This window comes from Vigna umbellata, chromosome 1, assembly GCF_029865625.1.
Source record: "Vigna umbellata cultivar VRB3 chromosome 1, Vumbellata_1.0, whole genome shotgun sequence".
Taxonomy (NCBI): Eukaryota; Viridiplantae; Streptophyta; class Magnoliopsida; order Fabales; family Fabaceae; genus Vigna; species Vigna umbellata.
Genome location: NC_142165.1, coordinates 14,215,938 through 14,230,503, shown reverse-complemented (window position 1 = coordinate 14,230,503; position 14,566 = coordinate 14,215,938). Strand labels below are relative to the sequence as shown.

Sequence of the window (14,566 nt, the reverse complement as noted above, 5' to 3'; positions counted from 1 at the left end):
AAGGTCATCTTTTGTAAATTAAATAAAAAGTTTGACCTCGAATTCAATGGGGATGACATCATATCTCCAATAGATGTCAAACTATTGGGACACTGATTTCTAATGATATTTAAAACATTAAAAAATTCAGCTTAAAGGTCATTTTACTACATCCTATAATATCTGGGACGTAATATAGGTCAGATTATTGGGGTCTGATCCTATAGTATTTAAAACATTAAAAAATCTAATATAAAAACCATTTTTAATCACATCAAACATCATTAATATTCATACATAATCAAATAGTGTTATTTTTTCAGTAGTTCAAAAATTTATCACCTATAACATATGACACAATAAAGAAGATAAGACAAGAGTAAACAACCTATCTACTTAAACTATGAAGTTTGATTCACGATAACATTAGTATTTTGCTTGAAAACTATGTAAGATAAGTTTTTTATTATTAAAGTTTTAGTTTTGTTTTAATAGTTTTAGTTTTGATAACTTTAATGTTAGTAGTTACATTTTATGTTAATAACTTTAGTTTTGATGTATAATATGTGTTAAAAAAAATTGAACTTTGTTGAAATATTTCCTATTTTTTATGTTAGCATAAATTAAAAATATAAAAAAATATTTGAAAGAAAAAACAACATTTAATGTATGTTAATTTACTAACAAATATCAAATATCAAATATCAAATATTGTTAAGTTAGAAATGACACTAATTAAACGAAGATAGGTGGTAAGAGACGTCATATTTTCACATAATCAACATTCTTAAACATCTATCTTCAATACTATCAATTTAATGTTTCCAACTAAGATGTTGGAATTTCTTCTAACACTAAAACTCAAAAATAACATACCTCAAAAACTATTTTTATAATAATGATAATAAACTTAAAAAAATTATTTGAGATAAACTTTTTAAGATATTTCATCAATGTATATTGTTTACGGAAGAGAAAAAACTATATATGATAGCAAACTTAATAATAAACTCAAAAGAAAACAAAAATAACTAACTTTACAATATTTAATTATATTTTATCTAATACTATTTGATTAAATCCTCAACTTCTCATAAGTAACCTCTCACCACAATTCTTTTATATAAGGGTTAATTGTAAATCCACACAATAATAAGTGCTGTACCCTTATTTTTTTTATTAATATATTAAAAAAATAAACACTAAATTCCTTCAAATATTTTCTTTTATGGTCAAATAAATTTATGGCCATTTAAAATTTTAAAGTCTTAGTTTAAAAAGTAACCTTTTTAAATTGATATTTACTTATGAATTTAAGGAAGGGCGGGTTAAATAAATTATAATGAAGTAACAACTAACTTTCGAGTTATTTCAAAGGGATTATTTATTTTGTCATTATTTTCTATGTAATGAATTGTACAATAATATTTATGTTTTAGTAGTGATGTATTCTCAATAAATTAGGCATTACATTAATAAAATAAATATACTATTACCAATATCTTTTGTTTTCTTCATGCTTAATTTTTTAAGATTCAAACAAATATGTTAAATATTGTCTATAGGTTAAATTATTTAATTTTATAAATATTTCCAAAACAAAATTTAAATTTAGGATATTGTTTCCAACTTAACTAAATTATTGTTATTTATATGTATTAATTAAATTTTTATCTCTTATATAATTAAGACAAAAAGGTAGTACTTTCATTATTTGGTAACTTTCATTTAACCAGTTTTATATGTACACATATGATCATGTACTGTTAACATGTGATCTAGTAATTTATATAACAGTATTAATTCTGTGTTGAATTATATCTTTTGATTTTATGATATTGCATCTTGTAAGTGCATTTAAGTTAACTAAAGCAAAACTATCAAACAATTTATACTTTTAAGTTAGAAGAATCAAGAACCTAATAAGATTAAAATGATTGATAATTAGTACAAATACAATTAGGTCAACAAATTAAAAAAAAAAAAAAAAAAAGCGGGCAACGGAATCAACTAAATAAACGAACAAAACGGTCAAGGACTCAAAATATAATCTTTATAAAATCTTGGATCGTTTTGTATCATAGCATTGTCATTAGCATTCCTTTTCTTTGCTAGTCTTTTGTGTTGCTTGTTGGTGGTTGGTGATAGATAGAAAAGAGAAACAAGAAAGAAAGAGAGAGAGAGAAAAGCAGTAGAAAGATGGTGAGAGCTTGTGTGCTACAAGGTTCAATTCTGAAGAAGGTGGTAAAGGCCACAAAGGATGTGGCAGCTGAGGGAGCCAACTTGGTTTTCTCCACTGTTGGCTTCTCCCTGAAAGCCACCAATCACTCATTGGGAGCAATAGTAGCCGTCGTCCTCCCCGCTGATGCTTTCGACAGCTACCACGGTGTCTGCACCGTCTCCTTTACCGTAGACCTCCACTGCATGTCCCGGATCTTTCATGTAAGTTCCGAAGATGACATCATCACCGTGGAAGAGTGTCCCGGACAAGAAGGTGTCAGCTTGGTCTTCCAAAACCCAAGTAAGTTTCTTATCTCTCTCATTCTCTCTCTTCCACTTTCAAAATTGATGCTTTTTTAAATATTGGTGTATTGAAGGGCATGATAAGACATCTGAGTTCAGGATGAAAGAGATAAGTATAGACAAAGAGTGGCTGCTGCATCTGTTGCATATCCCTGAGGTGGAGTACGATTCCATTCTTGAGACGGAGAGTCTTGCCACTCTAAAGATGCCTTCTCTTGTGTTTGAAAGAATTTGCAGTGAACTTGCTGATATTGGGGATAGTGGTTCGTCTTAGGTTTTTTCTTTTCTTTTTTCATGTTTTGTAATGATTCTTGCTGCTTCTTTCTCTTTGCAATTAAATTTGTTGTGTCTGTGTTTCGTATTAATTGTAGTTACCATAAAGGTTACTGAGGAAGCAATCGAGTTTAAAACCAAAGAGGAACTTGGGACTTCAATTGTGACGTGCAAGCAGAAATTTGATGTCCAAAAGGTAACATCTTTATGGCCTTCTTATGTTGAATGCATGCTTATAGTGATCAACATTAGATTCTTGATGTGGGTATGGATAGAATTCAGTAATTTAAACTGCAGACTGATGGGTTTATGCCATGCATATACAGCCTGAGGAATCAGTTGTGATAGAGATGAATGAGCCTGTGCTCATGACATTTTCATTGAAGTTGATCAATTCTGTCACAAAAGCAGCGTCGTTGTCTGATAGAGTCACTATCAGTTTCTTAAGAGAGATGCCTTCTGTGGTTGAGTACAAAATTGCCCAGACTGGTTATGCTCGCTTTTATTTGCATCCTAACAAAGAATTCTAAACAGGACGAGGTTCAGGGGAAGACACATCAAGAGTAGGTGTTCTGATGGGACATTTAAATTCGATTGTAGGATTTGTTATCTGATGAGATTTTAGATTCTGTTGAAGGATTTCTTAGATCTTCTTTAAGATAAGTTTGATATGTTTGAGCTAATAATTTGGAATTCAGCATTTGTTTTGTGGATGTTTGTGGTTTTCTTCCCTTTCACTTTATTTTGTACATTTTGTGGTTATGAACTATAACTTTCAAAACGGATAATAGATCTATTATCACTCCTTTTCAAAATAAAAAATGATCCGAACAGATTTGCCACAATTAATGAATGTAACGTGATTAAAAAGCTTTGATGTCAAGACTGCTGTGTGTTCTGTGGGAACCAAAAAAAATAAAGATTAGAGAAGTTTAAGGATAAAAAATTAAATTATTAGATTCTTTAAACCAAACTATTCTAAATTACATTGAATTATTTCTAATTATTTTGAAAGAAGTTTAAGGATAAATTAAATTATTAGAACGATGATAACTGATCGTTTAAAGAAAATTGGTTAATTGTTTAAAAAAAATTGGTTAAAAAAAAAAGATTGCCGCATTTTGTGTTTTTAGACTTCATTGTTTAAAAAGTTCCGATTACTAAAGTCACAATAAAAGAGTTTAGTAGTAAGACAATCGATTTTTGCTATGGTTTATAAGTTTGCTCTTCCACTTAACCAGCCAGAGTTAAACTGCAAAGGTGTATATTGTTAAGACAGAAACTTACAGAAAAGTAAAGAAAGTATTTGAATTGTAGAATAGTGAACCTCCCCTGCAGTGACGAAAGTAAATGCAAGAGGAAGTTTGGTAGTTAGTTATTTCAAAGGAAATAATTGGTTCACAGTATTGATAAACGATTGCTTTCTTCACCAGGTTATGCCAAAAGAGAACAGATGTACCAGACCCTTACTATTGAAAAGGATTATAAAATGTCTAGCAAATATTGGGAGGAAAAGAAAAATATTAATGCTAGAAAACCAAATATGTTCTCCATATAGATTATCATAACAATTTATACGTTATAAAGGAACAAGAATGTATAGAATGAAATAAAGGTAGATTTATAACTGATAAGTCAATCGGTGGTCAGGTCTGCAAAAGATGGTATCTGGAACATAAACAATGTGCAGAATTGGAAAACTACTATCAATATCAGTTGCCCACATCAATTTTACCTTCCGCATTGGATTTGTATAAGTTTCTCTCCCTATAACAAATAGACAAATAAACAGGCCGCACTATCTCGTACAGATTGGTAATGCTGGTAAACATTCTCTAAAATCCCAATGACACAAAGTGGTGGTGAAGGAACAGTTATGGCAATAGAACATCAGCAGTTGTTGAATATGGTACAGTGATGAACTTCAACCACACATCAAACTTAAAGAAGAAAATCATATCTCAGACCAATCTGAAGAAATTGATCTGTCTCATTGCCTCCAATCTTCACCAGCATAAACTGCATGTTCTCCGAGCTCCTCCTCAATCCGAAGTAACTGCATCAAAATTCAAATAGCAAATGTTATGTTTTTTATTCTTTGTTATATTTTACCAGAACAAACGACAATACTTACAAGATATGAACTCATCTCTACATGAGAGCCAGAAATAAGTTTAAGTTTGGTCAAATTTTTTTCTTGGCTTCTCCTTTTATAAGTAGAAGCACCTTCAATAAGCTATACAAGTTCAACATTTTGTGCAGTTGCTCAATTCAAAAGGCTATTTTTAATTAAAAGCTTCTGTGATATTGTTAATGACCTACTTTTTCCTTTTAAGAGAAATTTAAACAAAACAAATTAAACATTACCTTAGACGTAAGATGAAATTTGAATCCCTTTCAAAAAAAAAAAGAAACTAACTGAAAATTCTTAGTTACCAACGAAACAGGCAACGTCAAGATGGATTGTAAAGATGATTATTCTAAGGAAAACAAAAGGACCTCAGGTAATCCCAATGTTTCTTGTAGTTAAAATCTTATAAAACTCGAAACTGTTTACTATTTAAAAGAAGTGTAGAAATTGCGTTCAGAAAAAGATTTCAAGGTGAAGTTATGCCAAAACTTCCGGCCAAATATATATTTATGGAGAAAGTAATATATCATGGTTGAATGAAGTCTAAAAGGGGCAAAGCAAGCCTGCATAAGATTACTTTTAACATGCAATTTATCATAAAGAACCATCCACAAATGCCACAAATTTGACCATCAAGACACAGAATGAGGAGCCTCGAGGAATAACATTTACAGGTATTACTGCTATTGCAAAAATAAACAGAGCAAATTAGCATCTTGACAACCAGCATTGAACAAAATTTACAGGTTATAAAACCAGCAGTTGGACACTACTGATATCGAGAATATTCCACCACAAAGAAAACACACACCTTTCAATAAACTGGTGAGTTGACGGAATGTAATTAGTAGATGTAGATAAATAATCTGGAAGCATGACAATAGTGCAGTAAAATCATCAGCATAAGAATCAGAAAGACACCTGGTTGTACTTTTCTAGCCGCTCTCCTCTGCAAGGAGCACCTGACTTAATCACACCAGAAGCAAGGCCAACAGATAAATCAGCTATGAAAGAGTCTATGGTTTCGCCACATCTATGGGAGGTTACCACTCCCCAATGTGCTTCCTTTGCCTGCTTCACCACGTCAATGACCTCTGTAACAGTTCCAACTTGGTTGACCTAGGTTACAACAGTAAATCATCACATTTCAATATTTATTTTCTTCAAGAAAATAGAAGGAAAAGTGCAGAGGAGAATTGATAACCTCTCCCAAATGATTTATAGAAAAAGTACACGGACAATGTTACAGGCATTTATATGGTATTACTAACAAATGCTTGTACGTTAATTTTTTTATTTCGATTTATAGGTTAACTCTTTTTTTATTTGGGGTTTATTTCATCTATTGTGATTTGCTGATATGACAATGCACAATCACTAAAATAGGGCAGTACAGAAGTCAGTTACAGCTTTTTCTTTTTCTACCTGTGTGCGTTTTGTAGCTGTCCACTGCTTATGGTGTTGGTGGCGTTTTGGAAGGGACAGATTACCACCAAAATATTTTATCTCCACTACAATCTCATAATTTCTGCTATGCTTACCCTTGAACACTGGGAATTATTCCGAACTTTTAGTCCCCCTGTCCATTGGGTTCTCTCTATATCTCAATCAGTGTCAGCTTAGTATTCAAGAGGTGGAACGTTCTTTGACAAAGAAGATTAATGAGATCCAATGCAGAAATGCAAGAGAAACTGGATCAAGTAACCCTAGATCGAGTAACCACTCTGTTCAGTAATAAAGCTAAGCTAACCTCTCTCAACAAAAAGGTTTTCTCAACTCCTAACCTAGCATGCCCCAAACAGGAATTCATGATGAACTGTGTGAGCCCATAGGCTTTACCCAGAAACAACCAACTCCTGCACAAAACTATTATTCAACAAGGATTTCAAAGACTGAAATTTATTTTTGTTGGCTTGCGAGTTAAGGAATGGCTATACCAGCGTAAGCAATTTATTTTTCTGGAGAAAACTCTTCCTGAATCCAAGGTGAAATTGGCTTCCATTCACTTAGGGGACAATGTTTTACAATGGCATCTCAATTATGAGATCGAAATTCAATGTTTACCCCAATTGGCCCTTTTATATATCTGACATTACATGCGCTTTGTATATGCAAATGACGATTCTCTTTCTTCTTTGACACAAGTGAAGCAAAATGGCAAAGTTCAAGATTGATGACTTTGAATTAACCTTGACCCAGGTGACACTGCCCCTACGACATTCCTTGAGAATTTGTATGGCTGGATTAGAGCATAACATTCAATGAATAATGTTTAGTCCTACTTCAATTGCACATGCTGCCAATTTAGCGAAATTGCATGAGGCCTCAATGTAGAACCTGACTGATAATAGGTTTAGTAGCCACCCAAATGCTTCACTCTTTAAATCCATAGAAGTCAACAAATCTAACAGTGGGGGTACTCAAACGTATCAAACACATACAACTAAACCTCTGATTGGTAAGACTCCTAGGAGACAAGAACTTTATGTATGTTTTCTGACGAGCCATATGTACACCAGGTCACCAACTAAAACATAAATCTCAGATGCTGTTGATGGAAATGGATGATAAAGAACCAAAGGATGAAGAGATAGAGCCAATAGAAAGAAATGGAGTGGCAACTGTGACCACTACTAATGTGGACAAATCTCATTTGTCCATCAATGCTTTGTCTGGAAGACCTAATTATCAAACTGAGTTTAAGTGGTCTTTATAACAAGTTAGGCAAATTTTAATTAACAGTAGAAGCAGTATGCATAACTTCTTAGACCTGGATCTTGTTAAGAAATTAGGGTGCAAAATTGGAATCTATTACACCTTTTTCAATTACCGTTACTGATGGGACTTGATTAGATGCTCAAAATATCTGTAGAGATTTTCCTTGGCAACTACAACAATACAAATATACTTCTGCTGTGATGGTATTACCTTTTGTAGTGATTTGGTTCAAAGATTTCAATGGCCGTCCAACTTAGGTCCAATCATATGAGATTTAAGAACCTGCGAATGGAATTTACTGTTGAAGGAAAACGGTTTGTTTTGAGGGAAGCCAACCCTTCAAGCAAAAAGATGAGTAATGATAAAACCTTTACTGACACAATCCAGCAAGGGGCCCAATTGTGATTTTATATTTGAACACATCTGCCAATTCTTTTGAAGTTCCTACATGCCGGCTGAACTCTACTAATGCAGAAATTCTCAATTCACCAGTTGAGATAGATGATTGCATCACAGAATTCAGGGACATATTTGAATTGTAAACAAACCAACTACCTTGTAGAATTAGACTTGATTATAGAATTCCTTTAGAGGAAGGTTCCATCCCTTTCAACCTGAGACCTTAGGTACTCCATTATTCAAAAAGACAGTGGATAATTTAGTTGATGAAATGCTTAACCAGGGAATTATGCAACTCAAAATTACGGGCAAACTGAGTTTACATTTCTCTTCTTTTTACATGACCTAGCTTAGCAATTTATGAACTTGTATTTTCTTGAGAATCAACTTTTTCCAATATATGTGGATATGAACTTAATTCTGAAACAGGATTGCTTCCATTCAATAAACAATGGTGTTTAGTATTTAATATTTAAAAACAAAATCATATATATATATATATGTGTGTGTGTGTGTGTGTGTTTAAGATTAACTTTTCATCAGGCAAAACAAAATACTTCAAAGTTATTGAAGTCACAAAAGTTACCTTAAGTAGGAGGGCATTACAAGCAGACTCAGTTATTGCTTTCTCAATGCGTTTTGCATTTGACATCAAGAGATCATCCCCAACTATCTGCAGAACCATATAAAGAAAAAACTACACAATCAAAAGCCAGTTTCTATAAACTAAACCTCTCAGTCGCAATATGCAAATAACCTATCTAATGCTCAATCCTGATATTGAGGCAAAAGACAACAATCTTATATGAAATTTTTTATTCCTCCCTTGCCCACATAGCCTGCTAACAAGTCAATACGGCATTCATACACTAACAATCAGTTTGTTATTATTTTTTATTAAAAATGTACATTGTTATCATTTAAAATATTGTGCAAACTCCAAAATGGTAAAGCCTATTGCATAGCACAGTCTTTGCTGCACAAAGTAACTAGTAAAGAGAATGAATTGATATTAACTCAAACAAAATATTAATTGATTAAAAAATTAATACCTGACAAATCCCAAGATTTGAGATATACTTGATATGTTCCCAATCTTCCTTGTCAAATGGATCTTCAATTGACACAATAGGGTATTCTACAAATTCAAAAAGAAAAATCCAAAATAAACACAACGCACATGCTGAATAAATTATAACATTCCCGTTAGGCAAATCTTAAGATAAATTGGTATACCCGAGCATAGTTCCTTGTACAACTCTATCATATCCTCCGCTGATTTAAAATTCTGTCCAGATTTTTGAGGAGATTGAAAATCTAGATCATATCTTTTACCTATAACAGGAAAAAAGCATATATAAATAACGGGATAACCTGGTCAAATTTATTCAAAGGTAAAAGGAGCCCAAAAAGTAGAAGGGGGTTTTAACAGAGGTGAGCAAGGTTGCATGACAGAAAATGGCGTTAGCATTAGAAAAAGATGAAAACAGTCAATAGTGACATACCGTAACATTTTGCAGTAGCTATGTTCATAAATTAACTATCAAGCATAGTATTAATATCCTCTCTATATAAAATAGAATAGTTATCTTAAATAAGAGTATTTTTACGAACTATTCTTCAACCAGAGAGGTTAACGATATCATTTAACAGTATTTATATTTTTCAAACTTATTTCTAAATTAAATTTCAATGTTTTTAAAAATAAATTATCAATAGTTAAAATAACCATGTATCATAATATAAATTGCTTATAAAAAAAATCTAAGATATAATTTTTATGTTTAAAAGTATTTATTTGTTATGAAATTTAATTATTATAATATAAATTTTATAAAAAACATTTATTTATTGTAAATTAGTTGTATAAAATAACCATTCATCCTATGCATTGAAACAGGCTAAAGTACTAGTTAACAATAAAACATTAGAATGATCAAGCATGACAAAAAAATTCAATAACAGACTCTTGAGATAGAAATTCATAACAATCACCCATGGGCATCCCATAACACTTTTAAAGTCTGTCTACCTCTTACTCTGTCGAACCCTTATTTATTTCTCTAAATTGAATAAATTAAAAGTGGTTACCCTGTAACTCCCACTCCTCTCCAAATAAATAACAATTATCACATACCAGGTCATGTAATACTTGCATAACAAGATTCAGAATCCAAGTTGAAAATGGCATATCCCTAACTGGAATTATAGCCATGATTGAAGTACTATTTAGAGATAATATTGTTATTTTTACATCTCTTAGAAAGTAAACTACACAGTAAAACAGTTAGCAAAGCACTGCTGCAACAGTCAAATTATAATAACAATAAGCAATATTCAAGTAAGCAAGTATCACCAAATTCTATCTTCTAAAGAATCTAAAAGTAAAAGATGATAGAACCCTATGCTTACCTATGCAAAAATTTGTAGCAGAAACATCAAGAGCTATCTTTATTTTGTCATTATAACCAGTTCTGCTAATGGCCTCCTTGACAAGATCCAGGGCTTCTCTAAAGCTGATGATACTTAAATACAGTTAGCTAAAAAATAGAAATAAAATAAAAAGACCTTTAAAATTAATCTTATTAGAGTTGAGAAATACTTCTATAACGAGATTGGCCAGTTGAAAGTTTCGTAAATATGTATTGATTTGATGTTTAAAAAAATATACAAATTTGACATTGAATCTTTAGTTGCTTAAAGATCTAGATAGTTAGCTGAAAATAACATTAATAACAAAAAACATGTAAGATAAGATTAATAAAACCCACACATTTATATTAATTTTTAGAGTGCACTCGCATGAAAGTAACTTAATATATTAATGTAGTCTCTCTTCAACAATGACCTGTCACTCAACTTATTTTAAATTTACAGTCGAAATTCTATAGGAATTAATTCTGCATATAATTTTTTGTAACTTCAAACCACTTCTTTTTCTATTTAAATCTGCAAACTTTAGATTCTAAGTTATATGTTTATATTTCACCTGAGTTTAAAAATATTTGTACACATAGTAAACTAGCTGGTTTAGTGATCCTAAAATTCAAATGGTAATCATAAAACATAGCAACATTTACCATGTAGAAGAAAACATAGTGATTATCACATGCAGCATTTTGGCAAACAACATAGTGATGATGCCTTAGCACTCTAACTTTTATTAAAAACATGTTGCAGTTCAAATATGTTGACTAAAAGAAAATGCTAGTTTAAGAGGAAATAAAAATCAAATTATTTTCATCACAAGTTTATCACAGATTTCACATATTTATAAGGAATAGAGATATCACATCAATGTATCCAACAAATGACAATGTACAGTTAGAGAAATTAAAATTACAGCAGTAGAACAAGTCAAATTATATTGGATAAAATACTATATACAGCAGTTTTTGGAGATACTTTTTGCTTTCTTTATTTCCTTCTAAAATGGAGACGTTTCCCCTATTTTATGCTATTCATTTAACAGTTAAGAACTTCATAGAAGTTTATGGTGCCATGTGATCCACATAACTGACCAAAAAGTGGAAAAAGGATTTGTTGTATTTAACCGTGAACAATTTTCAAAAGCTGTTGAAATCAAATAATTCAACAAAATAAAAAGCTTGCCTGGAGATATTAGGAGCATAGCCACCATCTTCACCAACATTACAGTTATGTGCACCAGATTTTTCTGTAATGACAGCCTGCCCTTTTGTCATCAACAATAAATAAATGCATCAGCTTAAATATGACATCCGCAAGTGACTACTAATATTTTTTTATCCACTATTGATGAAAAAACATGCATATGGGATGGGACATGGCAGATTGGGTTGCTAAATCAATGAAGACCAAATACCACCAAATTGTGAGCAAAACCAAAGGTAAAAACTATAGTAGTACTACTAGTAGCAATAGAATGGGATCTAAATAGTTGTAAGCCTGCTAAACAACAATCCAACCAAATGCCACAGCTAAAGTTGATATGTTTCTAGCTCGGGAACATACTAATGAGTGCAGTTAAAAGAAAAAGATCGCTAAACACAAAAAGTAAAAGCAACAGGATAGAATAAAAATAAAACAAGAAATCAAGCAAAACCACCTTTAAGTGATGATAGGTCTCAGTACCCATTCTCAGTGCTTCCTCAAATTTGCTTGCTCCAATTGGGAGAACCATGATTTCCTACCAGGAATTATATAAGAAATAAAGGGTCCAAATCACATAGGAAACTATGTCTGTTTAGAAGGTCTGAAAATAAAGAGCAAAATAAAACACAACAAATTGACAAAGTTATGCCCTAGATGATTAAATCTGTGTTGGTTACAATGAAAATGTATAAGCTAGTTACAATGAAAATGTATAAGCTAGTTACAATGAAATGTATGAGCCCCGGGTCACTTTACTATTAATTTGACATATAATGTAATATTTCCATATTCGTTTATCATTTAATTTCACTACTCATTACTTTGTTAGATGAAAGGAACACAAGCCTAATGGAGGTAAGACTGGTAGAACACTAATGAGAATGTCTAAGAAACTAAACTGCAAAAGAAACTATACCTGAATGGCCAGATTACTCCCTGCGTGTTTTCCACCACTTATTACAGTGAAGGCGGGAACAGGAAGTGTTGGGTTGGTTTTTCCAGACAGGTCGGCAATGTGCTTGTAAAGTGATACCTGGTATGTTTTTGCCTTTATTTTCTTGATATCATGACTGAACATATATACTTATTTGCAGATTTAAAGTTAAATGAACTTATAGAAATATTATTTGACAGTTATACCTCCTTTTCAGCCGCACCAGCTCTACAAGCAGCAATGGACACAGCTAATATAGCATTGGCTCCAAGTTCCCCCTGTAAATAACATTAGAAACAGAAAAGATAAAATACAATATTGGGAGACCTATCTCGTTAAGACAAATTATTCAAGAATGCATGTATAAGTTCTGTCCACAACAAATGCATGATATAAGAATCAGTCACACGAACTGCCTTCATCAAGCTCTCCAGAAGAATATAAAAGAAAGGTAATCACTAGAAAGTATCATGAGAAAATTATATCGTGGATTTGAACTATTTGAAACCAAAAAGGAAACTAAGAACGCACAAACCAAGAGAAAAGCAAATTATGCTTCTATAACATCATGTATGAATTTATCATATTTCCAACAGCCGATGTTTTATGATTGTAGCTGACTACCCGACACAAATGCGTCTATTTTACAGCATTTCAGAAACAAATAATCTTATAGAGACTTACATTCCTTTGGTGAAACAGAATCAGAAACTATTGAGTTTGCTGATCTGAGTTGTGTTCATCAACGTAACTAAGAAAAGCTAAATCCTTGACTAGAGAAAGACAGAAAACCATAGGATAATATTATTCAACCTTTTCATAGCATTTTACCTAATTAGTAGCAAAATTCATTTTGAAATGTAAAATAATCGAAGAAGCATTGAACGAAAACAAAAGTACTATGGCATATTAACAATCAATTCAATGACTTCATAGCGCAGAAACATTAAATAACCTTCTTCTCAGTTCTGTCGAGGTCTATCATGGCCTGATCAATCTGCGACTGAAGCGTGGGATCCATGCCGACCAATGCCTCAGCTATTTTGTCATTGATATTTTTAACAGCTTTGGCCACGCCATTTCCGAGATACACTCCTTTGTCTCCATCCCGTAGCTCGACAGCTTCGTACCTGAAAGGAATCATGAACCAACAAAACCGACAATGAATTGAACGAGAGCGATGAATAAAACGGTGAGAGCGATTGCGGCTAAAAGGAGTAAGAAGGTTTACATGCCGGTGGAGTTGCCGCTAGGAACCGAAGCGCGAAACATTCCTTTGTTAGTGTACAAGTCGACTTCGACGGTTGGAATCCCTCTACTATCGAGGATCTGCCTGGCCTTGACTTTTGTTATCACCGATTGCACTGCTTTTTTCATGTGATTCGACTGTGGTCACGGCAAAAAAAAGCATGGTGAGAAATTCCGATGAGAAGTGAGAGAAAGAAAAAACACGAAAAGAGACGAGAGGCAGAGAGATACGATGAAGAGAACGGGATCGGAGGTCTTGGCCCTAACGGCGGCATTGACGGCATCTTCGAGTTTTCGGGAAAGTAAGTGCTTATCCAGGTACTCTTGCACTGACATTTCCACGGTCACCTGCTTCTTCTGCTGCTGTTTAAAATCTTACTCAGCTCAGAATATATGAGTGTGTGTGTGTGTGCCCACGCCCTTTCTCTCTTCTTCCCCTGGCAAAACGCTATTCGACACAGTTGCTGCTGCTTCCCGGTCTAGAAACTAGAAAACCACTCGTGCTAAACGTCGTCGTACTGTTAAATAAATAAATAAATTACTTTTTATGTTTCATTTCCTTTTTCTTACAAATACTTCATTTCCTTTATTCCAACCAAATAACAGTTCAACTACTTCAAATTATTTCACTAAAATTACAATTCAAATAATCTACAGAGCAAATTGTGATATATATATACATATAGCTATTTAGTTCATTTTACAATAATTATTTTAAGGTATATTCT

At 32.5% G+C, this 14,566-nt stretch overlaps 2 protein-coding genes across 2 annotated transcripts; one reads left to right on the top strand and one right to left on the bottom strand.

Annotated features, from left to right (window-relative positions):
- Nucleotides 1–2,067: 2,067 nt before the first annotated feature.
- On the top strand, nucleotides 2,068–3,488 carry LOC148204734 (DNA sliding clamp PCNA-like). The gene is made up of 4 exons (XM_088104118.1): nucleotides 2,068–2,500; nucleotides 2,577–2,765; nucleotides 2,874–2,971; nucleotides 3,102–3,488. Exons 1-4 carry the CDS (start codon nucleotides 2,179–2,181, stop codon nucleotides 3,303–3,305), a joined length of 813 nt encoding a protein of 270 aa, XP_087960244.1. The 5' UTR covers nucleotides 2,068–2,178; the 3' UTR covers nucleotides 3,306–3,488.
- An 887-nt stretch (nucleotides 3,489–4,375) lies between these two features.
- ENOC (cytosolic enolase) lies at nucleotides 4,376–14,326 on the bottom strand. Its single transcript, XM_088096554.1, has 13 exons — nucleotides 14,070–14,326; nucleotides 13,822–13,976; nucleotides 13,546–13,720; nucleotides 12,797–12,868; nucleotides 12,573–12,689; nucleotides 12,111–12,191; nucleotides 11,636–11,712; nucleotides 10,436–10,539; nucleotides 9,260–9,358; nucleotides 9,076–9,161; nucleotides 8,610–8,696; nucleotides 5,828–6,025; nucleotides 4,376–4,831 (listed from the first exon to the last, which is right to left on the bottom strand). Exons 1-13 carry the CDS (start codon nucleotides 14,172–14,174, stop codon nucleotides 4,766–4,768), a joined length of 1,422 nt encoding a protein of 473 aa, XP_087952680.1. The 5' UTR covers nucleotides 14,175–14,326; the 3' UTR covers nucleotides 4,376–4,765.
- Nucleotides 14,327–14,566: the final 240 nt, after the last annotated feature.